The sequence below is a fragment of the Mustelus asterias genome, chromosome 22 (genome assembly GCF_964213995.1).
Source record: "Mustelus asterias chromosome 22, sMusAst1.hap1.1, whole genome shotgun sequence".
Taxonomy (NCBI): domain Eukaryota; kingdom Metazoa; phylum Chordata; class Chondrichthyes; order Carcharhiniformes; family Triakidae; genus Mustelus; species Mustelus asterias.
In genome coordinates, this window is record NC_135822.1 from 53,053,596 (window position 1) to 53,077,459 (window position 23,864).

General features: G+C 40.1%; 1 gene segment (V, D, J or C); it reads left to right on the forward strand.

The window, feature by feature from the left end:
* The first annotated feature begins 349 nt into the window (after window positions 1-349).
* On the forward strand, window positions 350-22,464 carry LOC144509698 (T-cell receptor beta-1 chain C region-like). The segment is given in 6 exon segments: window positions 350-441; window positions 5,012-5,076; window positions 15,342-15,680; window positions 15,983-16,003; window positions 20,128-20,234; window positions 21,691-22,464. Coding segments are annotated over 6 exon segments (651 nt in total).
* Window positions 22,465-23,864: the final 1,400 nt, after the last annotated feature.

Genomic DNA, 23,864 nt, shown 5'->3' on the forward strand with positions numbered 1-23,864 from the left:
AGAAGGTGTTGGAAACCGCCATCTCACCACACATTTATTCATTGCCCTATGTTCTGTGCTATTTGTTTACAGTTAACCGCAAGAGTCATTGCCATCGTTTAGACAACATCCCCTGCCCCTTATTTTATTTGTTTCGACCTTTCTTGTTGCAAACGCGGAAAGCAGCACTGATATAATCCTCGCAGAGCTAATCTCAAGTGTTATTCATGTGCACATGTCTACTAGGACTCCCATTCACAGATCCATATGAGAATTAATTGCATAGCAGAAACACATATTGATATAGCTGTTTCAAACTACATAATCAAAACGTCGCAAGGAGCGCAATTCAGCCCATGTTTGGAGTAACATGAAGAAATATTCAGGACCGGTGATCCGAATCTTGGTGGAATTTGAGTGGCATCTTTATGAAGGGTTGCAAGATGGAGAGTTTTACAGAAGGTATTTCAGAACTCAGGCTGGGAAATGCAAAGGTCAGAAATTGAGAAGCTACAAGTACTATTGAAATAATAGCCCCACGTACAGTCATGATTCGCACATGCGCCTAATCTCTCGAACTGGCCAAGGCTCGATTAAATGCCAAATAAACTGGAAAAAAAAACTCAGTTGTTTCTTTATTCGTGCATAGTATATAGATTTTGCTGGCTGAGCCATCATTTAGTACGAAATCCTAATTGCCCTAGACAAGGTGGGGTTGAACCACTACTGGCCAAGTCGTGTAGGTACACTCACCGTGCTCTCCAGGAAGAATGTCTCGGCTTTTGAGACAGTGACAGTAACGAACGACGATGCATTTCCAAGTCAGAATGGTGAGTGACTTACGCTTCTTGATTTGTGGATTTCTAACAGGACAACTTATCTGTAAACATCGTGCAACCGACCAACATCAATCCATTGCCAGGTTTCACCTCTTTAGAAATCTATCCATTGGATTAGTGTCTGCGGCTCAGTTGGTAGTTCTATCGCCACTTGATCAAATGTTGCTAGGTCCAGTGTCCACTGCAGGGACTTCAACTTAAAGCCATGTTGATATATGAGTGAGATATATGATTCGACATGTATCTCACTCATATATGAGATGGATCTCCTCGCTATTGAATGGACAGCACTGAATGAGCGCTGAACTTTTTGAGGTGTTGTTCAGAGGGAAAGATTCACTGTCGAAGGGTCAGTGCTGAGGGAGAGCTGCACGTCCGACGGACAGCTTAGTGGGGTTCTGCTTTATCGATGTTGTTTTCTTTCTGACAACACGGTAAAACAAGGGCGACTCTGGCTCATCTGCTGGGACATAATGTATCCCATGCACATATTGGAAGCATTTATTGCAAATAGTTTAAGAAGTAGAGTTCTGTCAGGTGCCCTGAACAAATTGCATAGAAACTGACTCTCCGATTGGTCCTTCCCCTCCCTATTCAACATTCCCCTCCTCCACGCCGCCCTCACAGCTTTTTCCACATTTCCCTTAAAACACTTTTACGTTCTTCATCCCAATCCTCTCTTGTCGAACATTCTTACCAGTCTTGATTACAAAACGTTTCTCATGATTTCCTAGTTGGAATTATCCATGATGATATTATACATTAAAATTGGGACTGGAAACTTTAACTCTGTTTCTCTCCCGACAGATGCTACCAGACCTGCTGTGTTTTTCAAGAATCTTCTGGTCTTGTTTTATAGTCTAGCATCTGGAATTGCTGATATTTGGAGTCCTGTATCCCATACATAGAACCATCTTCTGTATATCTATCTGATTGGAAAGCTGCATAATTTTGAACAATTCTGTTAGTTACTATCAACAATTTGTTTCCCGAGAATAAGCCCCAGATTGATCTTTGTGCCGGGATAGGTAAAATATCTCCGTTTCAAATTTTCAGCAAATTCTCCTTGCCGCCACATCCCTTTTGTAAACTTGATTCCATCATTGTACACATTATTCCAAATGTCGATCCCCTAGAAGAGTTTTACCATAATGTTCCTGGGTCGATTTTTGCCCGAGGAACATTTGTAAGTAACAATAGATTCATACTTTGTGCTATGATTTCAAAAGAGCAAAGGGACACGCACTTACTTTACTGACTTCACAATTGCATTCATTGCAAATAGTTTGGTTCCATTTCTTCATTCAATGCCTTCAGTTTCTGCTGGATACTTCTTGCAACCGATGCAAACAGGAGCCTCGTCCGACGTTTAGCGTACATTAAGCAGGTAAAGAATAAAACAATATGGTTCATCTCAGCATCGGTTATTTTAGGGGCAGGTGCGCTGTGACGCGGGACTGTTTGAAGAGAGAAGCACAGAAATGCGAACAACACCACACATCAAAATGACAGCTGGGCTGGAATAGAACTATGAGTGACGGAGAGTGCATGAGTTGCTGAATAAACGACCTGTGTCTGTTTTGGAGAAGGTGACTGGTAGTTCCTGTGATCCAGCACGTTATAGATATTATGACTATAATCCGGGAGGGTACAAGCAGAGGACAGAAGAATGATGGGGGAAGGTCAGCTGAATGGTGGAATAAAAGGAAGTAAATAAGTCAGTAATGTTATTGGAAGTGAATGGCGGCAGGCTTAATGGTTGGATGGCTTCTTCCTGCTCCCATGTAACAGGTCAAGGGATGAATGACTGCCTAAACCTGTCCAATTGGGTCAAAGTCTCAATGACAACCATCTACCTATTCAACAACCGGGATTGATGCAATATCCTGCCTCCGTTCTTCTTCAAAAAGCTAAAGACAGGCTGAGTCACTCCCCCACCCCCCCCCCCACCCAACCCCTGCCCCCCCCCCCCCCAACCTCCCCCGTTCCTGTGTAACAAGTGCAAGGCGTGACTAGGCTTTGCTCTTCCTGTGTAACAAATTGGATGAGCTGAAAGACCTCTTCTAATTCCATTGTACAAGGTTTAATTGACCTTAATGGGTCTCCTTCTATTCCAACCTAACTGGCACATAACGGTGAATAGTCTCCTCCTGCTCCTATCCAAAATGCGTCAGCGGATGAATAGCCACCAGTCATTCCTATGCAAGAAAGTGTGAAGTGCTGAATAGCATTCAACCACTTTCCAAAGATCTTTGCAGTTTTCGACATCTCAATCTCAACTCACACTACGAGACGAAGAGGCGGGGCCTTACACAGCTCGAGCTCTTTTTGCATGAGTATAAATTACAGTGGGGACAGGGGGGGCACAGTGATAAAATGCAATGCAGTCTCCGTACAGAAACCTCGATGTGCACGCCTATTGCCAGATCAGCGGAAGATCAGTGACAGTGGAGTGAAAGCGTCGACATCTCACGGTGATAATGATAGGAGCATCGTAAAGGGCTTCCCAATTGTCCGCCTAGTACATGTTTATTTAAAATGAATCGTTTTGTGTCATTTGTGGAAATTCAAGACACTCTTCATCCTCAGACCTCTTCAGTGTCCTGATCAACATTAATCGCTCAACTAGCATAGGAATGACCTGATCAAATACATTACTGTTGGTTAATGTGATTTCTTGGTGAAGTCATCTCCTGATCACTTTCTAAAATATATTTCATTGTCTTCAAAATGCTTTTGGATTCCGCGTGCATTGATCAGCGTTGCACTATTACCTAACAGGCCATGTTGATGTAAACCGACCTGCTGATGTGCTACAGCAACGACATTTTTCGGGGACGGCACCAAACTGACGGTATTAGGTAAGAAATTTGACTTATTTCTCTCTCTAAATGCACGGCGGCCTCCATTCCAGGCTCCGAGGGACGGAACTCAGTATCCCCGCTTATTTAGAAAGAGACGGAAGCTGTTCCATTCCCCAGCAACAATAAGCCTCTCTATGCAAAATCAATATACTTGAAGACGGTTGCATCGATTTGGTTCAAACAGAAATGGTAAAGCGGCCATACTCTGAATACAGACACGACCTGTAACTAATTGCTAATTGCACCTTTAAGGGATGCTGTAGAATTAGTAGATTAAAATTTTGTCCACAGAGATCAGATTGCAGGACGAGGTAAAATCCACAGATTAAAAGTAAAATATATAGGACAGTACAGCTTTCATACATTAACATGTACTCGTCTAGGCTAGAATGGAATCCATGTAGTTTAACGCAATCATGCAGATTGCATATTGGCAGAATAGAAAGCAATACCGTTTTGAGGCTTTTTGAGAGGATGGGGTGTCACCGTGCGACAGATGTGAATTATTTTGGGCAAGGAACGAAATTATCAGTTTTGGGTGAGTCGAATGTCTCTCTTACTTATCGTTAACCTTCCAAGCGGTAATGAATAAGATGTTTAATTTTACAAACCATGCGGCACGAATCATGTGCACCTGCCTCGTGAATGTTTGTCTCTAAAAGCAAACTCTCTCAGTAGGGAAGGGACAGTTCAGGGATCTGTTCATGATTTACAATTAAGCATGGTGTGGGGAATGTGGTTTGCTTCGGCGACGGGACAAAGTTAACAGTTTTGGGTCAAGTGTTCTACCTCTTGACTAATATATATGTAGAGATGCATTTTAAAAAATTCACGACGGCCTGTGTTCAGATTTTGGATATATAAAGACGAGCACTGGTTACGTGGGCGGGGTTTTCATTCCCATGAATACAGAACATGAAATGTTTATATAATCGAGGCGTTCAAGATGACTAAACGAATTGGTAGAGTAGATTGAGGGAAAAGCTGTGGGCAGCCCGGAATATTTTAGGTTAGAACCAGACCGTTCAGGTTTGACGTCAGAAAGCTCCCATTGTCTCAAGAGGTAGTGGAATCAGGTAATTACTTCCCAAAAACCTATTGAGGATTTGAAAATTCTAAGCTCCCAAAAGATAGGTGGAGATAAGCAATAGTACCTAAGGTGACTAAACCAACATCTGGATGATGGGGTTAAGACACATTAATGATGTGACAGGCTCAAATGGCTGCCTCCGATCCTCTTGTTCCTACGTTTCTTAATGGTTATTAACATGGCAGAAGTTCCAATGAAACTGAGCTCATAACCCAGAGTTGAAGGCGATTTTGCTACAGCTCTGTACCTCTGTGTTCTGCTTATGAAGCTCATTTCGGAAGTGGGACAAAACTAGTCGTTTTAGGTAAGTGAATACAGTCCTAATACTGGAGAAAGTTGATTCAATTTACGAATCCATGCGGGTAGTGGAGGAAGTAAAGAAATCGGAATTTGGTGAATTAATTTCAACTTTACAGTTTACTATGGCAGACTGGTTGCTTTTGAACTCGTTTCACTGTGGAAAATTAGCTATAGAGTCAATATCAGGCAGAATCCCTCAAATAAACAGAACGAGCAGCAATGTCGATGCAAACAAAACGATATTGTCACTGAGAGCCGAACAGTAAACAGAGGACACATCAATCAGACTAAAATGTCAGACTCAATTGTTCATTGCTCTGTTCTAGCTGTGTAATATAAAGAATAGATTAGAGGCATTAGATATAATTAACAAATTAACAAGGATGGAGGATAAACTGAATGGTTATAATTGTCAGGAGAGATTGAAGCAGCTGCAGCTGAGGGGTGACCTGATGAAGATTCGGATTATGGAAAGTGCTTCCAGAAGTTAGATCTAGAGACGAGCTTCCTCTCGAGTGGATCAGAAGTAGGATAGAAGAAATCAATAGAAGAAAATCACTAATAAATCCAGTCATGAATTCTGGATTAACATCTTTCTCTAGAGAGTGGTGACAATTCTCTGACACAGGGCTAATGTGTTTTTGAAGGTGAGGCTGCATAAAGACATGAAGGAGAATGTAATCGAACCTGGTGGAAATTTAACGTTATTCCACGCAGTCCTCGTTGATCGGTAACAATAATGAATTCATGCATTCCAGACACCAGGTACTTTAAAATTGCTAATCAAATTCAATCGTGCTGTTGAGATATTTTAAATGTGCACAATTGGCAGAATAAAAATTTCTCTTTGAGCCTTTGATACCGGAAATCAAAGAGTTACATCTTTTCGGAGAGGCTCCAAAAACTATGTTTGCATTTTATTAAGTTTGCAGTTAATTAATGGTTAAGAGGTGTTCAAATTGATCTGTATCGATTGTTAAATGATTCAGTTGTCTAACTCGCACGAAACTCGTCGCAATGATGTGGCGAGTGCTCACAATGGGGCTGAACCCCTATAAATAGAGCCAGACGGTGCATGAACGATGTTAGAAAGGATTTTCTTTACATAAAGTCTTGGGGAATTCTTAAAATGTCTCCCCCAGAAAGTTGTTAAGACTGGCGGGATGAAGGGAAGGGAATGGAACTGAGGTAGGGGGATTCTCAGTTGAAAATTTCAAATGCCTGATTTACTGATTCCTGGATAAGCCATGATCTAATTTAATATCAGAACAAGCTCAGTCAGATATATGGCTTCATACTGTTCCTCTGAGGCCACGTTCCATTATTCTTATGTTTTTATATTTTTATGTTTTCATTTTCCTTTGGCCCGACATTCCTCCGTTTTCCATTCTTAAGTATAATGCTCTCGGGGCACAAATCATAGGTTGCTTAGATGATTTAGAACAGGCATTAACCTTTGTGCTCTGGTAGCACCTACTATTTCGGAGCTGGGACAAAAGTAACTGTTTTAGGTAAGTGTATGTTTAGATAAACATACATTTCTATGCATTGTTTTCTGTACCTGTCAAAAGTTATTAATCTGCATGTCTATATATCTGACCATCACTGATGTGTTTTAGTACTGTTGTTTGGTATAGTGCAGGCGGGAATAGCCCTCTGCACTTTGGGGAAGGAACGAAGTTAACGATTTTGGGTGAGTTCGATTTATATCTTTATTGAAGCAAGAGTCGTGTGTTTTGAGCAGTTGAATGACAGAAATGAGGAAAGTTTGCAGCACTATTAGGACTGCAGTATTGAGAACACGCATAATTTCAATTAAGTACCGCCTCGTCCGTTCATAAGTTTGCATTAACTTATGGTTATCTCATGCTAAGTGAAGACCACTATCAAATATCAATGTTTGGGCAGTAGGATTTGCCAAGTAACTGTTGAGGCGCGTTTTTGTGAAGTGACATGATGATGTGGTACACTAGTAATCAACCCGTGAATTTTGGGGAGGGAACCAAACTCACTGTCTTAGGTAAGTGAGCTTATCAAAATGTATCACGTAGCATTTGGTCATTCATCTCAATCAGCATTGCAACACCTCACAAATGTCTCTGGTAGTTTTAAAGAAAGGCAGCGAATATGAAATGTGCAAAGACATTTGAAATAATTTTATGAAAGAATCAACAACTGAACAACTAACTGAATGTAAAGGAAAATATGTGGTGTTGAAGGGCGAACGAGAGAGGAAATTAGATCCATTTATTGAGAAATATTGTAAAAATAGAATAAGCTAGAGCAGGAGGAGGACATTCTGACAGCCCAGCTTGTTCTGCCACTTGGAAATATCATGGCTGATCTGACCTTGACTCAATTCCACTTACTTCTCTGTTCCACAGAACCCCCTAGATCCTATAATTCGAAATCTGTGTAACTCTCTTGAATCTAATCAATGGTTCAACCTTCCCAGCTCTCTGAGGTTGAGAATTACGAAAATATGTGACTCTGAAAGGGAAAAGGTTCCTTTTCACCTCCCTTCCAAATGGGTAACCAGTTCTTCTGAAACTATTGTGCCAGAATTTTTGATTCCCACGAGGAGAAAATGTCACTGTGCATTTCCCTTGAGAAGCCCCATTCAAAATCGGATATTTTAAACTAAGATCTCCTCTCGGTTTTCATTCTCCAGTTCGAGAGTAATTAATAGATAAAACTGGAAGAGGATGGTAAATTATAGAGACATGGCTGCAGGAAAGAATAAAATAGGATATGAAAGCAATATAGCAAAATAAACGGCATGGCGGAATATAACACAGTACAATATGAACCAGCTGTGTTCATTAACTAAGGTGTAAAAAGCTGAAAATATTCTAGTTTTATTGCAACCTTGTAACATCGTGTCAGGAAGCTATGATTGGTGCTGGTACAAGACTCGTTGTTTTTGGTAAGTTATATCGCGTTGAATTGCTATATCAGAGAAAATCATTGAATGAAGACTGATAAAATAATGTCAAATTGAAATTTAAACTTATTGAAAGCTTTCTGCTGAACCTAGTGTCTGATATATCAGCACAGCCTTAAGCGTGTGCATGTTCATGTTCCATCAATTTCTGCTACAGGTCGCTATATGGAATATCCAATATTTCCTGGGGAAAAAAAACAAATTTGTTTGGCGCAATCAGCATGTGACAAATGCCTTGAATAATAGAGGCAGAATGCTCTAGCCCGCTCCTAATGTTCCTGTATCAATAGAACGGTGTTTGATGGTAGACGTGAGATAGCAACAGAAATCGATCATAAATAAGGAACATTAGAATGAAGAGTTATTGATTATGGAAAACACATTCATTTATAAGGCACACACAGGAGCTTGAGCAGGGAAACTATATTTAACATTCATAAATCACTAGTCAGTCTCAGCCGGAGTAATGTATCTTATTCTGGGTGCCGCTGGTTAGGAAGGATCTCAAAGCATTAGATATGTTGCACAATCAGATTAAGTTAAATATTTGCAAAGCTCATGCCTGAATTCAAACGATATATTATTACAAGGAACGATTACACAAAATGGTATTATATTCAATGGAATTTAAACGGTTAAAGGGTGATTTCGAGATATTATGAGGAATTGATAATGTAATAGAGGGAAACTATTTACGTTGAATATTCAAAAGAGCACGATCTAAAAATCAGAAGCAGATCTTTCGGGAGCGAAATTGACAAACGTTTCTACAGGCAAATGATGTCCACACTGGAATTATTCGCCTTCGAGCATGTTAAGTTTTGACTGAGGTCTCGGAAATAATAAAGGTTTTGGGTGCAGAATAAAATCGGAACAATATCCGTTGGCTGAAGTATCTGTAACCAAAGGGAGCATATTTAAGGCATGATTGCCTTGGAAATCTATCACCATTTGTTCACTGTCACTGTTCAAATACTTGGAATTTCCTCCCTAAATGCACCACTGATGTGCCCATACCACTTGGACTGCAGCGGTTCAAGAAGGCGTCTTCCCATCATATTATCAAGGGCAATTATGGATAGGCAGCAAAGTTGGCCTAGCGAGCGAAACCTGCATCCAGTGTATGATGAGAAATGCGTGAATTGGCTAAATGCTTGAAAGGAAACTATTTGCTCCATCGTACAGAGTAATGTACAGTCACTATATATATAAACGTATTGGGAAATTACCTAACTCAGAATTGTAAGAATTTGGGGAGATTTGTCTGAAGGGCTGTTGATTACTGACTCCATGAATAGATTCAAATAGTATTTGTACGAATATAGGATCACAAGAACACGGGAACTGGATCAAACCATTTAAAGTTTCTAGTCTCATCCAGCATTCAATAGATAATGGCCGATGTTCTCTCCAATTCCAAATACACACTTTCGCCCCTGAACCCTATTTCTGTTTGCATAAAGTAACATCGAACAGAGATTTAAAGGTTGTCAATAAATAAAGGATGATTTATCATTTTCGGAAGACAGATGCAAATTTATAGCACCTGTTGTCTGTAGAATTGTTTCCAATTTCATCCCTGAAAGATCTGGCATTATTTTTAAAAATGATGTCCCAGAGTAATAGTGTACCAACCTGCGGGATTTTTCAAATTATCTTCTACCCTATCCGCTAAAACAAATTGAAAGACAGAGTCAATGGATGGGAGGCTGGTTTGCGTGATGGATTGGGCGACATATACGACCTTTTGTAATTCCTTGTGATCTTGGGCAGAATAGGAGCCATACCAAGCTGTGATATAACTAGAAAGAATTATTTCTATGGTGCATCTGTAAAAGTTGGTGAGAGTCGTAGCTGACATGCTCAATTTCCTTCGTCTTCTGAGAAAGTAGAAGCATTTCTAGGGTTTCTTAATTATAGTGTCGGCATGGGGGGACCAGCACAGGTTGTTGGTGACCAAAAAACTTGAAGCTCTCGATCATTTCTTTTTCGTCCTCATTGATGTAGGGGAACGAAGTAGAAAACTGAGAAACAGGATTGCTATGAGTAAAATCGGGTATAGAAAAAATCATGATAAGAGGGAAACATATATGGAAGATGGGACAAGAAAGAGAGAAAGAAAGAGAGCGAGGGAGGGGGAGAGAAAGTGCGAAAGGAAAAGTAATGAACAACTAAATTTAATAAAATTAATTAACATTTGTAAAAACAGTTTACAACCTGTAAAAATTAAACATCATATTCCATAATTGTGACGTTTCTGGTACAGTGAGGTTCATTACCATGGTGTTAAGATTTATCACACAATTAAAACCATAATTACTTTGTTGATAAAATACAACTTTCTTTGTCAAATGTGCCATCAGTGGTGATTTAAGCAATTTTATTGTCTACTGCTGTATCCTACAATTGCCTTATGCCTCTCAATATTCCAATCAAAAGTCAGAAAATCATAAATCTCTATGCATTTTGGAAAATAGGTCGATAATAGCCTTCCAGGCTAAATAAGCATGGAGATGCACTGTGATCTCTGACGCAGGCTACTATGGTGCATAGTACCGGGTGAATTTGGCTGATTTCCCTGCCAGTGGAGGCACTCAGATTAAGAGAACAGCATTTTTAAATTAGCATTCAAGTGAAATAAGATTTTTTGTTTTCACAGAAAGGTAAATAGAAATGTGGCACCCACCTCCCCCGCCACCGTCCTTCCCCACTGTCCCGCATCCCACAACTAACACCACCTAAATAAGACAGTAGGTTCCATATTAATTTTCATCAACGTGTTAACGGAAAAGTAAAGTTCGACAAGTACTCATTCCTTTACAGATGACCTCAGCAATAAAGGGCTGCTGCAGATTTGACAACAGAAGCAAATCCTTGACAACATTTGCAAAAAAGGAAGCAGCATCCTTCTTACCTGTTCTTCTTAAACATAACAAGCTACAGAAGAGCAGGAGGAGACCATTCATCCCTTGGATCCATTTTGCCATTCAGTTAGATCATAGATGAACTGCATTTTAGCTCCATCTAACAATGTTTGTTTCTGTAGTCATGAATACTCTTATGCAACAACAATATTGTATGTAATAAACAAAGGTTAATCAAGACATTATAAGATGAAACTTTAGATGAAAAACAGCCCTTGCCTTCATGAAAATAATTGAATTGCACAAATATTGGGGTTAAACGCATGACAAACCATATTGTAAAGCCTTGATTTCAAGCCAAAATCAGTAGAAAGCACCAAGTAGCTTAACAATTACATTCTGCACACTAAAGTAATAAATGGGGTCAGCTGCATTTTTCGGATGTGGAAAATATTGGCATTCATTTCCCATTCTCTGTTTAGCTGAAGCAGGTATTACTGGGTTTGTTCCTTAAACAATGGTACTTGGTTTCGGTAAAAGGGAATTGCTGCTTCAGAGAGTACTTAAGAGATAAACACACAGCTCAGTAGTTATATGCCACACTGATGAATGGTTGCCATATGTGAGCCGAGCATCTTTCACTGCAGCATTATTTTACTTATCTATGACAACTCAATATGTTATTTGGGGGAACGGGATTGTATGCAGAGTTCTGGGTAAATACCAGTTAATGAATTTAAAGCATTTTGAGTATGAGTTCAACAAACCTAAAAGATAGAACATGTCCTTATGGTTCTGAAATGTTAATTAGAATCGTAGAATCTTAGAATCCATATGGTAGAAAAAGGAAGCCATTCGGCCCATCGAATCTGTACCGACAACAATCCGACTTAGACACTATTCCCATGTATTTTCTACGCTCATTCCCCTGACATTAACATTCAATTCAGCATAGCCAATTTACCTAACCCGCACATCTTTGGAGTGTGGGAGGAAACCGGAGAAACCAGAGACAACCCAAGGCAGATGCGGGGAGAACGTGCAAACTCCATACAGATAAGGCCGGAATTGAGGTCGGGTCCCTGGCACTGTGAGACAGCAGTGCGAGCCCCTGTACCACCCTGCTCCCCTACATAGAATTACAAGGAACTCACAGCTAGCCACCTTTCATCACACCTCATCTAATCCAAAAAAGATATTCTGCTATATTTCTTCATCCAGAATTCTCCTCAAATGCATTGATGATATTTGTCTCAACCACCACGTTGGTAGCGGGTTCAACATCCTCACCACTTCCTGGGTAAAGTGAATTCTCCCGAAATCATTAATGGATCTACTGAGCTAATAATAGCACTTAATTCTGCGTTCAGTTTGAAAAAGACTTACTCAAGTCGCAAACAATAATCTTAAACGTTAACAAAACTAATTACACATGTCTGAGGAGAGAAATGGTTTAGATTAATTGTGTAGATAAACGAAATCATATGGAGGGAAATGAATGGTGTGTAATAATGTTTTGCACTGCTGTCTCACAGCACCAGGGATCCGGGTTAAATTCCAGTGTTGGGTGACTGTGTGAAGTTAACACGTTTTGTCCCGTGTCTACATGGGTTTCATCCAGGTGCTCTGGTTTCCTTCCACTGTCCGAAAGATGTGCAGGTTAGCTTATTCTCGGTTCTAAATTGTCCTGTCGTGTCCAAAAATGTGTAGGTTAAGTGGATTAGGGGGATAAATATGTGGGGTCTCATGAATAGGACCTGGGTGGGATGCTCTGTCAGAGAATAGGTGCATAATCGGTGGGCCGAATGCCTTCATTGTAAATGGTAGGGTTTCTATGCTTCTATGAATTAATGAAACAATTCAAAATCCTCAACAAACGTAGATTTTATTAAAATACAACAGCTCAGTGAGACAGGCTTATCCGTTGCTCACTCAGGAAGGTAAGAATGATATTAGATTAAGAGAAGAGGTTCACAATATGGCAAAAGAAAAGTAGCAAGTCTGAGGATTGAGATTATTTCGACAACAGCTCAGGATCAAGCAAAGATGGGAATCAGGGGAAAGGTAGAATACGAGAACAAACTAGCCAGATTGCAAGATTTTTAGAAGTATATAAGTATTTCAAACATATGAAGAGCAAGTGAATAACTAAATGAAACGGAGACAGGGGAAATTATCATGGGGAAGGATGAAATGATTAAATATATATTTTATGACCAATTTAACAGTCGAAGACTCGAGTTTCATACAAGAAACACATGACAACCTAGACTGAGAAGATTAAGGAAATTAACACGAGTACAGAATAAAGTATTGGCAAGGTTAGAGAGACTAAAATCCGGCAAATAATTCCAGGGACCTGATGATGCGCATCACAGTGTTCTAAAAGAGATGACTGCAGAGATAGTGCTGATCATAATTTTCTTGAATTCCTTATATTTGCGAATCCTCGCATTGGATTAGAAGTTGGCAAATGTTACATTATTTGTCAAGAAAGAAGAGAGAGGAAACAACTAGAACCAGAAGGCACAACCTCAAGCTAAAGGGACGATCCTTTAAAACAGAGATGAGGAGGAATTTCTTCAGCCAGAGAGTGGTGAATGTGTGAATCTCTTTGCCACAGAAGGTTGTGGAGGCCGGGTCATTGAGTGTCTTTAAGACATAGATAGATAGGTTCTTGATTAATAAGGGGATCAGGGGTTATGGGGAAAAGGCAGGAGAATGGAGATGAGAAAAATATCAGCCATGATTGAATGGTGGAGCAGACTCGATGGGCCGAGTGGCCTAATTCTGCTTCTATGCCTTGTAGTCTTCTGGTCTACAATGAACTTCAATGCAGTTAATCTGACATCAGTTGTGGGAAAATGGTGGAGTCTATCATTACGGAAGTTTTAATAACACACTTAGGAAAACATAGTATGATTAGAACAAGCCAAGTTGTTTTACTACTCCTATTCATGTACAAAAAGACTTGGGTGTGATTGTAGATTGAACTCAGGAAGCAAGCAAGCTAATAGGCAGACAAATGGCATGCTGGCATGTATCGCAAAAAGATTGGAGTACAAAAATAAAGACAATTTGATGCAGATATTCTAGTCTTTGTGATACTATATCTGAATTACTGAATGCAGTTTTGGACTTCACATTTAAGGAATGGTATACATGCATTGAAGGCAATGCAACGAACGTTCACTAGATTGGTCCCTCGGATGAGAAGGTTCTCGTAAGATGATAAGCTCACTACATTTTGCTTTTTATTTTCTGGAGCTGGAAGAATGATCGGTAATCTCATGAAAACCTGCTAACTCTGAAAGGGCTTGATGGAGTATACAGTGAGAGATTGTTTCTGCTGCTGAGGGACTCTAAAATATAAAGAAGCAGTCTTTGGATAAAGTGCAGATTATTTGGAAATGAGATGAGGAGAACTTTCTTCATTCATAGAGTTGTGAAGCTTTGCAAGCTCCAGCGTTTTCAATCCAATTACTTTAATTTATGGTTTAAGAGATTTATTCGGGATTCAGACCAAAAGTTCCATGAATCATTTGCTGTGCTCATGATTCTAATATTTATCCTCGAAAGAAATTCTAACACAGTTAACAGTACTATTTATATTTAAATATTAACTATCTTCAATTGAAAATGCAGCTTGCTGATTAAGGTGATTGGCAAAAAAGAGAGAAAGGGGGACTGAAGTTATTTTTTAAAGAGTGGGTTATTTGATCCAGAATGCACGGCTGGGCATGTTGATGGAAGTAGATTTAATGGTATTATTTTTGAAGGAAATGGATAACCAATCTGAAAGGCCAATGTACTGTACTGTGAGAAAATAGAGAGGCTGGATGAAATGGGGCAAAATTGATACCTCCACCAAAGTGCTTGCAATCATGTGATGGGCCGAATGGCCTAGTTAATTACCATATAAGACGATGGCTACGTTGTTGACCACACCGGCTGAAATAAACATCCGGTAGAGCTCAACCCAGACAGAGTAAGTGGCAGTCCATTAAACTGAAAACAAGAATCCGGATCACACTTTGAGCTTGACAGGAAAAGATTTTCTGCCTCACGCAAAATTACACTGCGTATAGTGAGCTAAGCTTTAATTTAGAAACATATAATCTTGGAACAGAAGTGGGCCCTTTGACCCTTCAAATCTGCTCCACCATTCAATATGATCATGGTTGATCCTTTATCTCAATGCCATAATGTCGCTTTTTCCTGCAGCCCATGATGCCTTTAAAGTCTAAAAATAAAATACATTCATGTCTAATTAAACATTTTTGCCTATCGTTACTTCTCCTCAAGAAAGTTGAGGCTAGCTGCATTTTTGAATATCTGCTGTCCCCGTGATGTAGGTATACTCACAGTTTCCCAACAAACGCGTTCTATCACAACAAAACTCAGACTGGTTTCATTTTCATCCGTGTTCTCACCATTTATTTTTGTTTAATTTGCACACAGAACATGAGATTAAGAATGCCACAGTTACGATCTTTGAACCCTCTCCCGAAGAGATCGAAGAGAAGAAAAATGCGACTGTGGTTTGTCTTGTATCTGACTTCTACCCCGACAACATCCAGATCAACTGGTTTGTCGATGGTGAGGAAAGGAAGGCCATTGACATTCAGACCGATCTCAATTCCATTTCAATGGATGGGAACAAGTCCTTCAGCATCAGCAGTCGCCTTCGATTCACGGCTAAAGACTGGGTCAAGTCCAAGACGGTCACGTGTGAAGTGAAGCACTACGCTAACGGATCAACGCCATACATCCACATGGACATGATTAATGTCAACGCTGGTAGGCCTACTGAAGCGATCCATACGATTCTACTTTAGTTTCGAAGAAAGCCATATCTTGCCCGGTTCCTGTGCTCTTCTCAGTGATGAAGTACATGAATCTGTAGATCAATAAATAGCTAAATAAACAATTCAAAACTACACAGAACAAATGTAATGGTAAACAATGTCAAAATGTATACTTAAGTGACTGTTGCAAGTTAACAAACTGAAAATAGCTTACAACTGTGATAATTTGCATCTACACAGTAATTCCATAAAGTATCAGGAGCTTAAATTTTTTTTGTCTTCATTTTTTTTCAGAAATCTGTGGTCTAAGTAAAGGTAAGTCACCATATCCTCCTAGCTGCATCTGGGTACTACACTTTGGGAAGAGTGGGAGTTTCCTTCAGAGGATGCAAAAGAGATTTACCAAAATGGTCCCAGAGATTGGGGTTTAGATACAAGGTTGGCTTGGAGAAGCTGGGGTTTCTCTCCTTCCAGGAAAAGAGATTGAATAAAGATCTGATGGAGATGTAAATATTGTCCTAGCTTTAGACAATGTAGACAAAGAAAGGTTACTACATTACGGGATGATATAAGGACTAGGGGCCACATATATAATGACTTAGGCAAAAGATGTAGGGGTAATTTCAGGAAGTATTTGTTTTATGTAAATTGTAATGAAATGGAATGGTAACTGCCCAGGAAAGTGGAAGCACAATCATCAATGATTTCAAAAGCAAATTAGATGGGCATTTGAGAAAAATAGAGTTGCAGAGCGACAGGGATACAGCAGGAGGATGGAAACGACTGAACATCTCTACAGAGAGACACTATTGACTGGATGAGCCGAATGGTCTTCCTCTGTTCCATAGTGATGCTTCGGCATTAAGTAGTTACAGCACATCAATTGTAATTCTGAAATTATTATTATAAGTTATTTAATGCTTACTTCATTTTAATATGTGGATAGAGTTGTTTTCTAATAAAAATACTACAATCTATTAAGGTACCAGATCAGAAACCGTAATCTATATTATGAAGCCAGGCTAGACCCAACAACTTTCTATTTGTGCATCAACATGAGGTTAGACTGATTAACTCCAGGCGTGATTCTACTGACACACTAAGAAGTTTTTATCACAATAAACTTAATTTAGCAACACAGTTTAGTTAGAACAAATGAATTAGCTTATTATTTAGCAATTGAACGATACAATAACATGACAAGATAAAAAAAATTATTGCTATGAGTTCCAAATCAAGTAATGTTCCTCTTACAGACTAAAACCTTTCTTTAAAATCAGTGAGCAGAACACAGGCACACATGCTGTGACTGAGCTTAGCAGGCTTTGGAGCTTTCATAAAGCCTTTGGCGAGCAAAACAGAAGAACATTGTTTTATTCAGGCAGCCCAGGCAGCAACTGCTTGTATTTCTAAAAAATGAGACTGAAGCAGTATTTCTTTCCTGTAAGCTTACTTCCTCCCATTAATCACATAAGTATGTCCCAGCCAATCAACCTAATCTAAACACTTCTCTGAATACCGAGGGGAACCTAATTAGTGCTGCTTAAACAAACACTCCGTGTCTAAAATGAATACTTATCTTGTTCTCCCAGCTACAAATGTATGCTTGTCTTAGACAAATCAGCACCTTGCAAAACAGATCTGAATTATAAACATACCTCTGACAAGAAACATGAGTTAAATATTTTTCTTAAAGGCACCATATCATTACAGCTCACAGAATCGTTAGGTCAGAGATGGAGGCCATTCGGTCCACTGTGTCTTCACTGGCTCTCCAAATACGTATCATGACTTAGTGCCATTCCCCTGCCCTTTCCTGAACCCCTGTACACTGTTTCTATTAAAATAATTACACAAATCCCTCTTGAATGCCTCGATTGAATTTGCCTTCGATGCAATTCCAGGCAGTGCATCCCAGACCTGAAGCTCTTCCTTCTTGAAAAAAAATCTTTCTTGAATCATATTTGCATCCTTTGCAAATGTAGTTCAACTGTGCATGCACATTTGTGATCCTCTTATAAGCGGTAGCGGTGTTTCCCTATATGATCTGACGAGACCCCACATGATTTTAAACATTTTGATCAAATCTCTTATGAACTTCTTTCTCTCCAAGGAGAGCGGCTCCAATATACCCTCAAAACTGAAATTTCTCATTCCTCTCCATTTTGTTCACGTCCTTCCTATAGTCTGGCACCCACTGTTCACAATACTCCAGCTGAGGTCTAACCAATCTCTGGTTAAATTTGGCATAGCCCCCTTCATTTTACACTCTGTAACAGATATTGTATCCTTTATTAACTGTTCTCTTTCCTCTGTCCTGCCATCTTCAATGATCAATGCACAGGTCCCTCTACTCCTGCACACCCTAAGGATTTTACCACTTATTTTATATTGTCTTTACATGTTCTTCCATCCAAAGCTTATTACCTCACATATATCCGCAACGAACCTCACCTGCCATCTATCTTCACAGTCCAGCAACTTGTCTTTGTAACTTTCAAGTTATGCACATTGTTCCCCTCATATTTTAAAATACTTTCCAATTTTGGTTCATCCGTAAACTTTGAAAGTGTCCCCTGCACAGCTAGATCTAGATCATTCATAGTGATCAGGAAAAGCAGGAGTCCCAATACTGAAAATATCCATTGACCATTAATATCTCCTTCCTGTTATTCAGCCCATTTTACATCCACGTTCCTGCTGTTCTTTTTTTCACAAGTCTATTTTTGACATTATATTCAATGCCATTTACCATTGCATTGATGATAAAAAATCTTGTAAAGAAGGAAATGTAATTGGGCTTTCCAAAGTTTACTGACCAGATCAATTATCATAGAAGTCTCCTGGACTCAACTCAGAGGAATATATGTTTCCCTGTGATGAGGAAAAAGAACGGCCTGGCAGTGGGTTGAGGGAGTTGATTGGAATTACATCTGGCTTAAAGCTGTTATAATCCAAGTCAGAAACTCCAAGGTGCTTTGAGAAGTCAGCCCAGATCATAAGGTTTGCACTTTGAATTTTGGCACGGGTAAGGATAAAATATTTCACTCCAGGTATGCTTCAAATGACACTCTAGGGAGCTTTTACCAAACAGAATTTTTAAAGAATATATTAAACTCGTAGAAAGAAAATGAGCACGAAGTTTTACCAAATATAAACAGCAAAGAAAACAACCATAAACCTCAACAACCTAATGTACTGTTCGTACCAAATGAACCTTGTTACAAACATTCACCCGTCCCAGTTTTAATAGAAAAAGTAAGAATGCTCACGTGATGCTGGATCTTGCAGATTTCCAACTCCCCTCCCCGTGGTGCACTCCTTTGGAAGATGAGTTCAAAAAACTGACGCCTTCAACCCTGATACTTTCAGCACACTTCAAGAGGCACAGAAACTCCTTTCCTCGAGTTCCTAGTTAACCAGCTTCCAAGAGCTAAACTTCCAATATCAGGGAGAGGCACTGAAATAATACTTGGAGTATGCAGTCCTCACAGCTACAAATTAGCCAAAGTGAAAGTGATGTTCTCCTGTAAGAAACACAACTGTTCGACCTGACCTGTCAATCATTCTTGCCCCGACAATTCAAATCTGTTGGAAGCTCCAGGACAGTGCATTAGGCCAAATGAAAACTAAACAAACAGCCTATTATATGACTCCAGCAAGAATGAAAGCACATCGACTGAGACAGGTCGGCAACCAACACAAAAGGGCAAACCCTCCTAAAAGAATTGCAAAGAAACATGATGAAAATGCACTTCTTAAAGACACAGTAGCGTCACAAAACTTGATTCTGTGAGATCATAGTTCAAATTTGGCACAGTCGACGCAGGCACAATTATGCTCTTTAAAGATATAAAGTGTTTTAGGGCCACGTAACATCCCAAAATTCATTGTAGCCAAGGAAATCCATTGGAGGTTTAGTCTTGCAATAATCTGATGATCACAGAAACTAGTTTGCAGATACTAACCTACCCAAATGGCAAGAAGTATATGACGAGATAATCTTCTTTTAGTGACATTGGTTAAGGAATAGGTTGAGGCCCAGGGTACAGTGGAAAACACTGTGTTGCTGCTGGGTCACTTGCATCCTCCCATGGGGGCAGGCAAGTCATCTCATATGAAAGAATGCCCGCCCAATAGTACTTATAGGGATTTGCGCAAACTCCCAATCCACGAACTTTTAGTTACCAATTCAGATCTAGCTTCGTATTTGGAGGAGGGTGGTACAACAAAGAGAAGGCTCCTAGTTGGACATATAATATTATTAGAGTAGACTTAATTTAATGAAGTGGACCTCAATCAACTCCACGCATCAATGTGAAATATTATATTTCTACAACTCAACACATACACTGGGATCCTGAAATGAAGATATGTTCTATTTTCGAACAGTAGAAGGGAATAGAAATTCCAAATTGTTCTTTATATTTACTTCACAGAGGCAAAAATGCAAATCAGACAAACAGGAAAGTTGACGTACCTGATCCTTATCTGCAAAAGCATCTTTTATGGGCTATTCATCTCAATTCTTGCTTGGAAAACTAAGGTAAGATTAAACTAAGTATGGCAAAATATACATCCTAAAACTTAAACTGGCTTCTTTTTTCTACTCAAGCCACGAACAAATATGGTTTTCCTTCAATCGTTGGTGCCTCTGCATACATTTAATGAAAGTCTGCAGATTTTCTTCAGAAAAAATCCAATCCACCATGCATTCCAACTGTTGCATTTTACGTGACCTTAATGGAGAAACTCATTTATGCTTTCATGGAAAAATGTGGAAAATGATAAATTACCTAATCGACCCAAATAGATTCATAGACTCTAAGGTGCCTACCTCTGTTTATACATCACAGTAGTCCCATCCCAGTATAACTAACCTGAGCACAGTGACCCTCTGGTACCACGAACGTCTATTTGCTTATTTATCTTCTGCCATTAAATCATCTATGCTATTCGACTCAATAGCTCCAAGCAGTGGCAATTCTAACTTTTTCTCGGGTTAAAATACGTTCGATGTATCATTGACTATCTTATATTAAAGGACCTGTAGTTTCTGATCTTTGTTCTACAGAACTCAAATAAAAAAATACTTCCTTTTGCTCCGGTTACCCACCAATTGGATACAATTCGTTCCACTCTGACTACTCGGCCTAAAAGCAAAATATCAGTAAAACGTGCAGGCTGGCCGTAGGGCAAAATGCAAAATGGAGGGCATAATTTATGGCTGAGGTTGCTAAATTCAATGTTGTGTGTCGGACATTGCGAAGTGCTTAATTAGAAGATGATTTTTCCAGCTTGAGTTGGTGTTCGTTGGAACATTGCAACAGGGCGAGAGCAGAAATGTGAGCATGAGAGCAAGGCATGAATTGAAAAAGCAAGCAATCGGGTTCAGGTCATCTTTGCGGATTAAGTAGAAAAGGGAGCAGGTGTTCAGCGTGACAGAAGAGTGGGCCTGGATGTCGAAGAGGGAACAGTCCCTTACGAATGCTAACAGGGGAGTGAGCAGAACATGTGCTTGCTGGTGGCATCCTGTTGAAGTTGGGTGGAGATAACCCTTTGAGTGTGGTGCCTGGTAGGGTGGGAATTGGGAAAAAGGCGAACTCTATCATGGCTCTGAGAGGGGTGGGAATGGATGATGTCAGAAGTGCAGAAAGTGGGGCGGAAATGGCTGAGACCTATGTGTAAGTAAGGAGAAGCTGTTCAAGAAAAATGTGAATCAGTAATGAAAGGAAGCCGATATAAAATCGTGGATCAAGTAACGAAAGGGGAAAATGTGGAAATACTTTCATGCAACGAGTTGTGATTATCTCGAATGCACTGCCAGAAAGGAAGTAGAAACACATTCAATACTAACTTTAAAAATGTCGTTACTTTTATACTTGTGGGGAGCGGGATCAGACAGCAGGAAGCCAATGGGTTTTCAGACTGGCCTCCTCCTGGGCTGTATGATTCTGATTTAAAATGTGGTAAGACCGACTGTATTTATTTTTGTTTACTAGACGTCTTACAGCAAAAGGTTTGACTGAGCCTGACACGCATTGAATTGGTAAATGGTGGAACGCACGAGAGAGGAAGATAAAGAAAATATGAATATTGTGAATGCCTTGGAGGTCAATTTTGTCCGATCAACACTCGCCACACTGATATAAAATCGGTGCGCCATTGCTGCCGGAGATTAATGGATAAATATATATCCTGTTCTAGCTTTTCGGTTGAAATAACTTCTTTCATAATCTTGACATTACTTTTTCTTTAAATTTTCCTGGGTCGAAATAGGTTAGGCTTTGAGGAATTCGCAACCTCTTTGCAGATTATTTGTTAGTCCGTGTTACTGCAATCTTTGTAAAGAATCGAGGAATCTAACAGCACCAAAGGAGACCATTCAGTCCCTCGTGCAATGCTTGCCCTTTGAAAAAGATCAGCCAATACCTTCCAGTTGATCCCAAAGTGATCAATTCCAGCTTCTCAAACCTCCCCATGAAACTGAAGTTCTTGTGCCAGTACAATACAGCTGTGTATCTTGTCAAATAGCAGGAAGCACATTGTAACTGAAATCATGTTTAATGCACTCATTACATTTCTTATCTACTAATGCATAACTGTGAATGTTAGTTTTAGAAGTCTCCTCATAGATTGTGAACGGAGACTGGGACCACAGTTGTCCATTACTTGTTATAGGGTTCTCAGTGCGTCTTGTATCGACAGGTCTCTTGGGATTCTTTGTACATCTGTTCTGCTTGTTCACTGTTAAGAAATAAATACAATATTCTTATAAAAAACGTTTCTTCTCGCAATTATTTCAGTATTCTCCCATGCTTAGCTTTTTCTAAATAACAATGTGTAGAACAAAGAACAAAGAACAGTACAGCACAGGAAACAGGCCCTTCGGCCCTCCAAGCCTGTGCCGCTCCTTGGTCCAACTAGACGTAGGAGATTTTAGTTGTAAGAAGTGCATTAGATTGCAGCTTCTGGAGGAGCGTGTAAAGGAGATGGAGGGGGAGTTAGAGGAACTCCGCATAATTCGGGAGGCGGAGGTGGAAGTTGATAGGAGTTATAGAGAAATAGTAACTCCTAGAAATGAGGCTTGGGTCAATGCCAGGAGGAGGGGTAAGAAGCAATCGGGAAGACAATCCCCTGGGGATTAGGGAGAGGGAAGGTTTGAATTCATGGCTGAGGGGATGGTGCAGGAGGGAGGGGTTCAGGTACTTAAGCAATTGGGGCTCGTACTGGGGAAGGTGTGACCTCTATGAGAAGGATGGTCTACACCTTAATCAGAAGGGGACCAATATCCTGGGGGGTAAATTTGCTAAGGCCATGCAGGGAGGTTTAAACTGATTCGGGGGGGGGGAGGGATCCTGAGTAGTGGGGCTGAAAGTGAGGGATGCATGGATGGGGACTGCAATGCACGGCATTGCAGAGGTGGGGTGGAGCAGGGTTTGAAATGTGTATACTTCAATGCCAGGAGTATTCGCAATAAAGTGGGTGAACTTGCAGCGTGGATCAGTACCTGGGACTTCGATGTTGTGGCTATTTCAGAGACATGGATAGAGCAGGGGCAGGAATGGATGCTGCAGGTCCCGGGGTTCAAATGTTTTAGTCGAAGTAGGGAAGGAGGTAGAAGAGGGGGAGGGGTAGCATTATTGGTCAGAGATTGTATCACAGTGTCAGAGAGGAGGTTTGATGAGGACTTATCTGTTGAGGTAGTATGGGCGGAGATTAGAAATAGGAGAGGAGAGGTCACCCTGTTGGGAGTCTTTTATAGACCTCCTAAAAGTTCTCGAGAGGTTGAGGAAAGGATTGCGGAGTCAATCCTGCTTAGGAGTGAAAGTAATAGGGCAATTGTTATGGGGGATTTTAACTTGACTAATATTGACTGGAATTGTTATAGCTCTAGCTCGTTAGAGGGGTCAGTTTTTGTTCAAAGCGTGCAGGAAGGTTTTTTGACTCAGTATGTAGACAGGCCAACTAGAGGTGAGGCTATATTGGATCTGGTGCTGGGAAATGAGCCAGACCAGGTGCTAGACTTGGAAGTTGGTGTGCATTTTGGTGATAGTGACCACAATTCGGTTACGTTCACCTTAGTGATGGAAAGGGATAGGCATGAACCTCGGGCCAGTGGTTTTAGCTGGGGGAAGGGTAATTATGAGGCTATTAGGAGAGAATTAGGAAACAT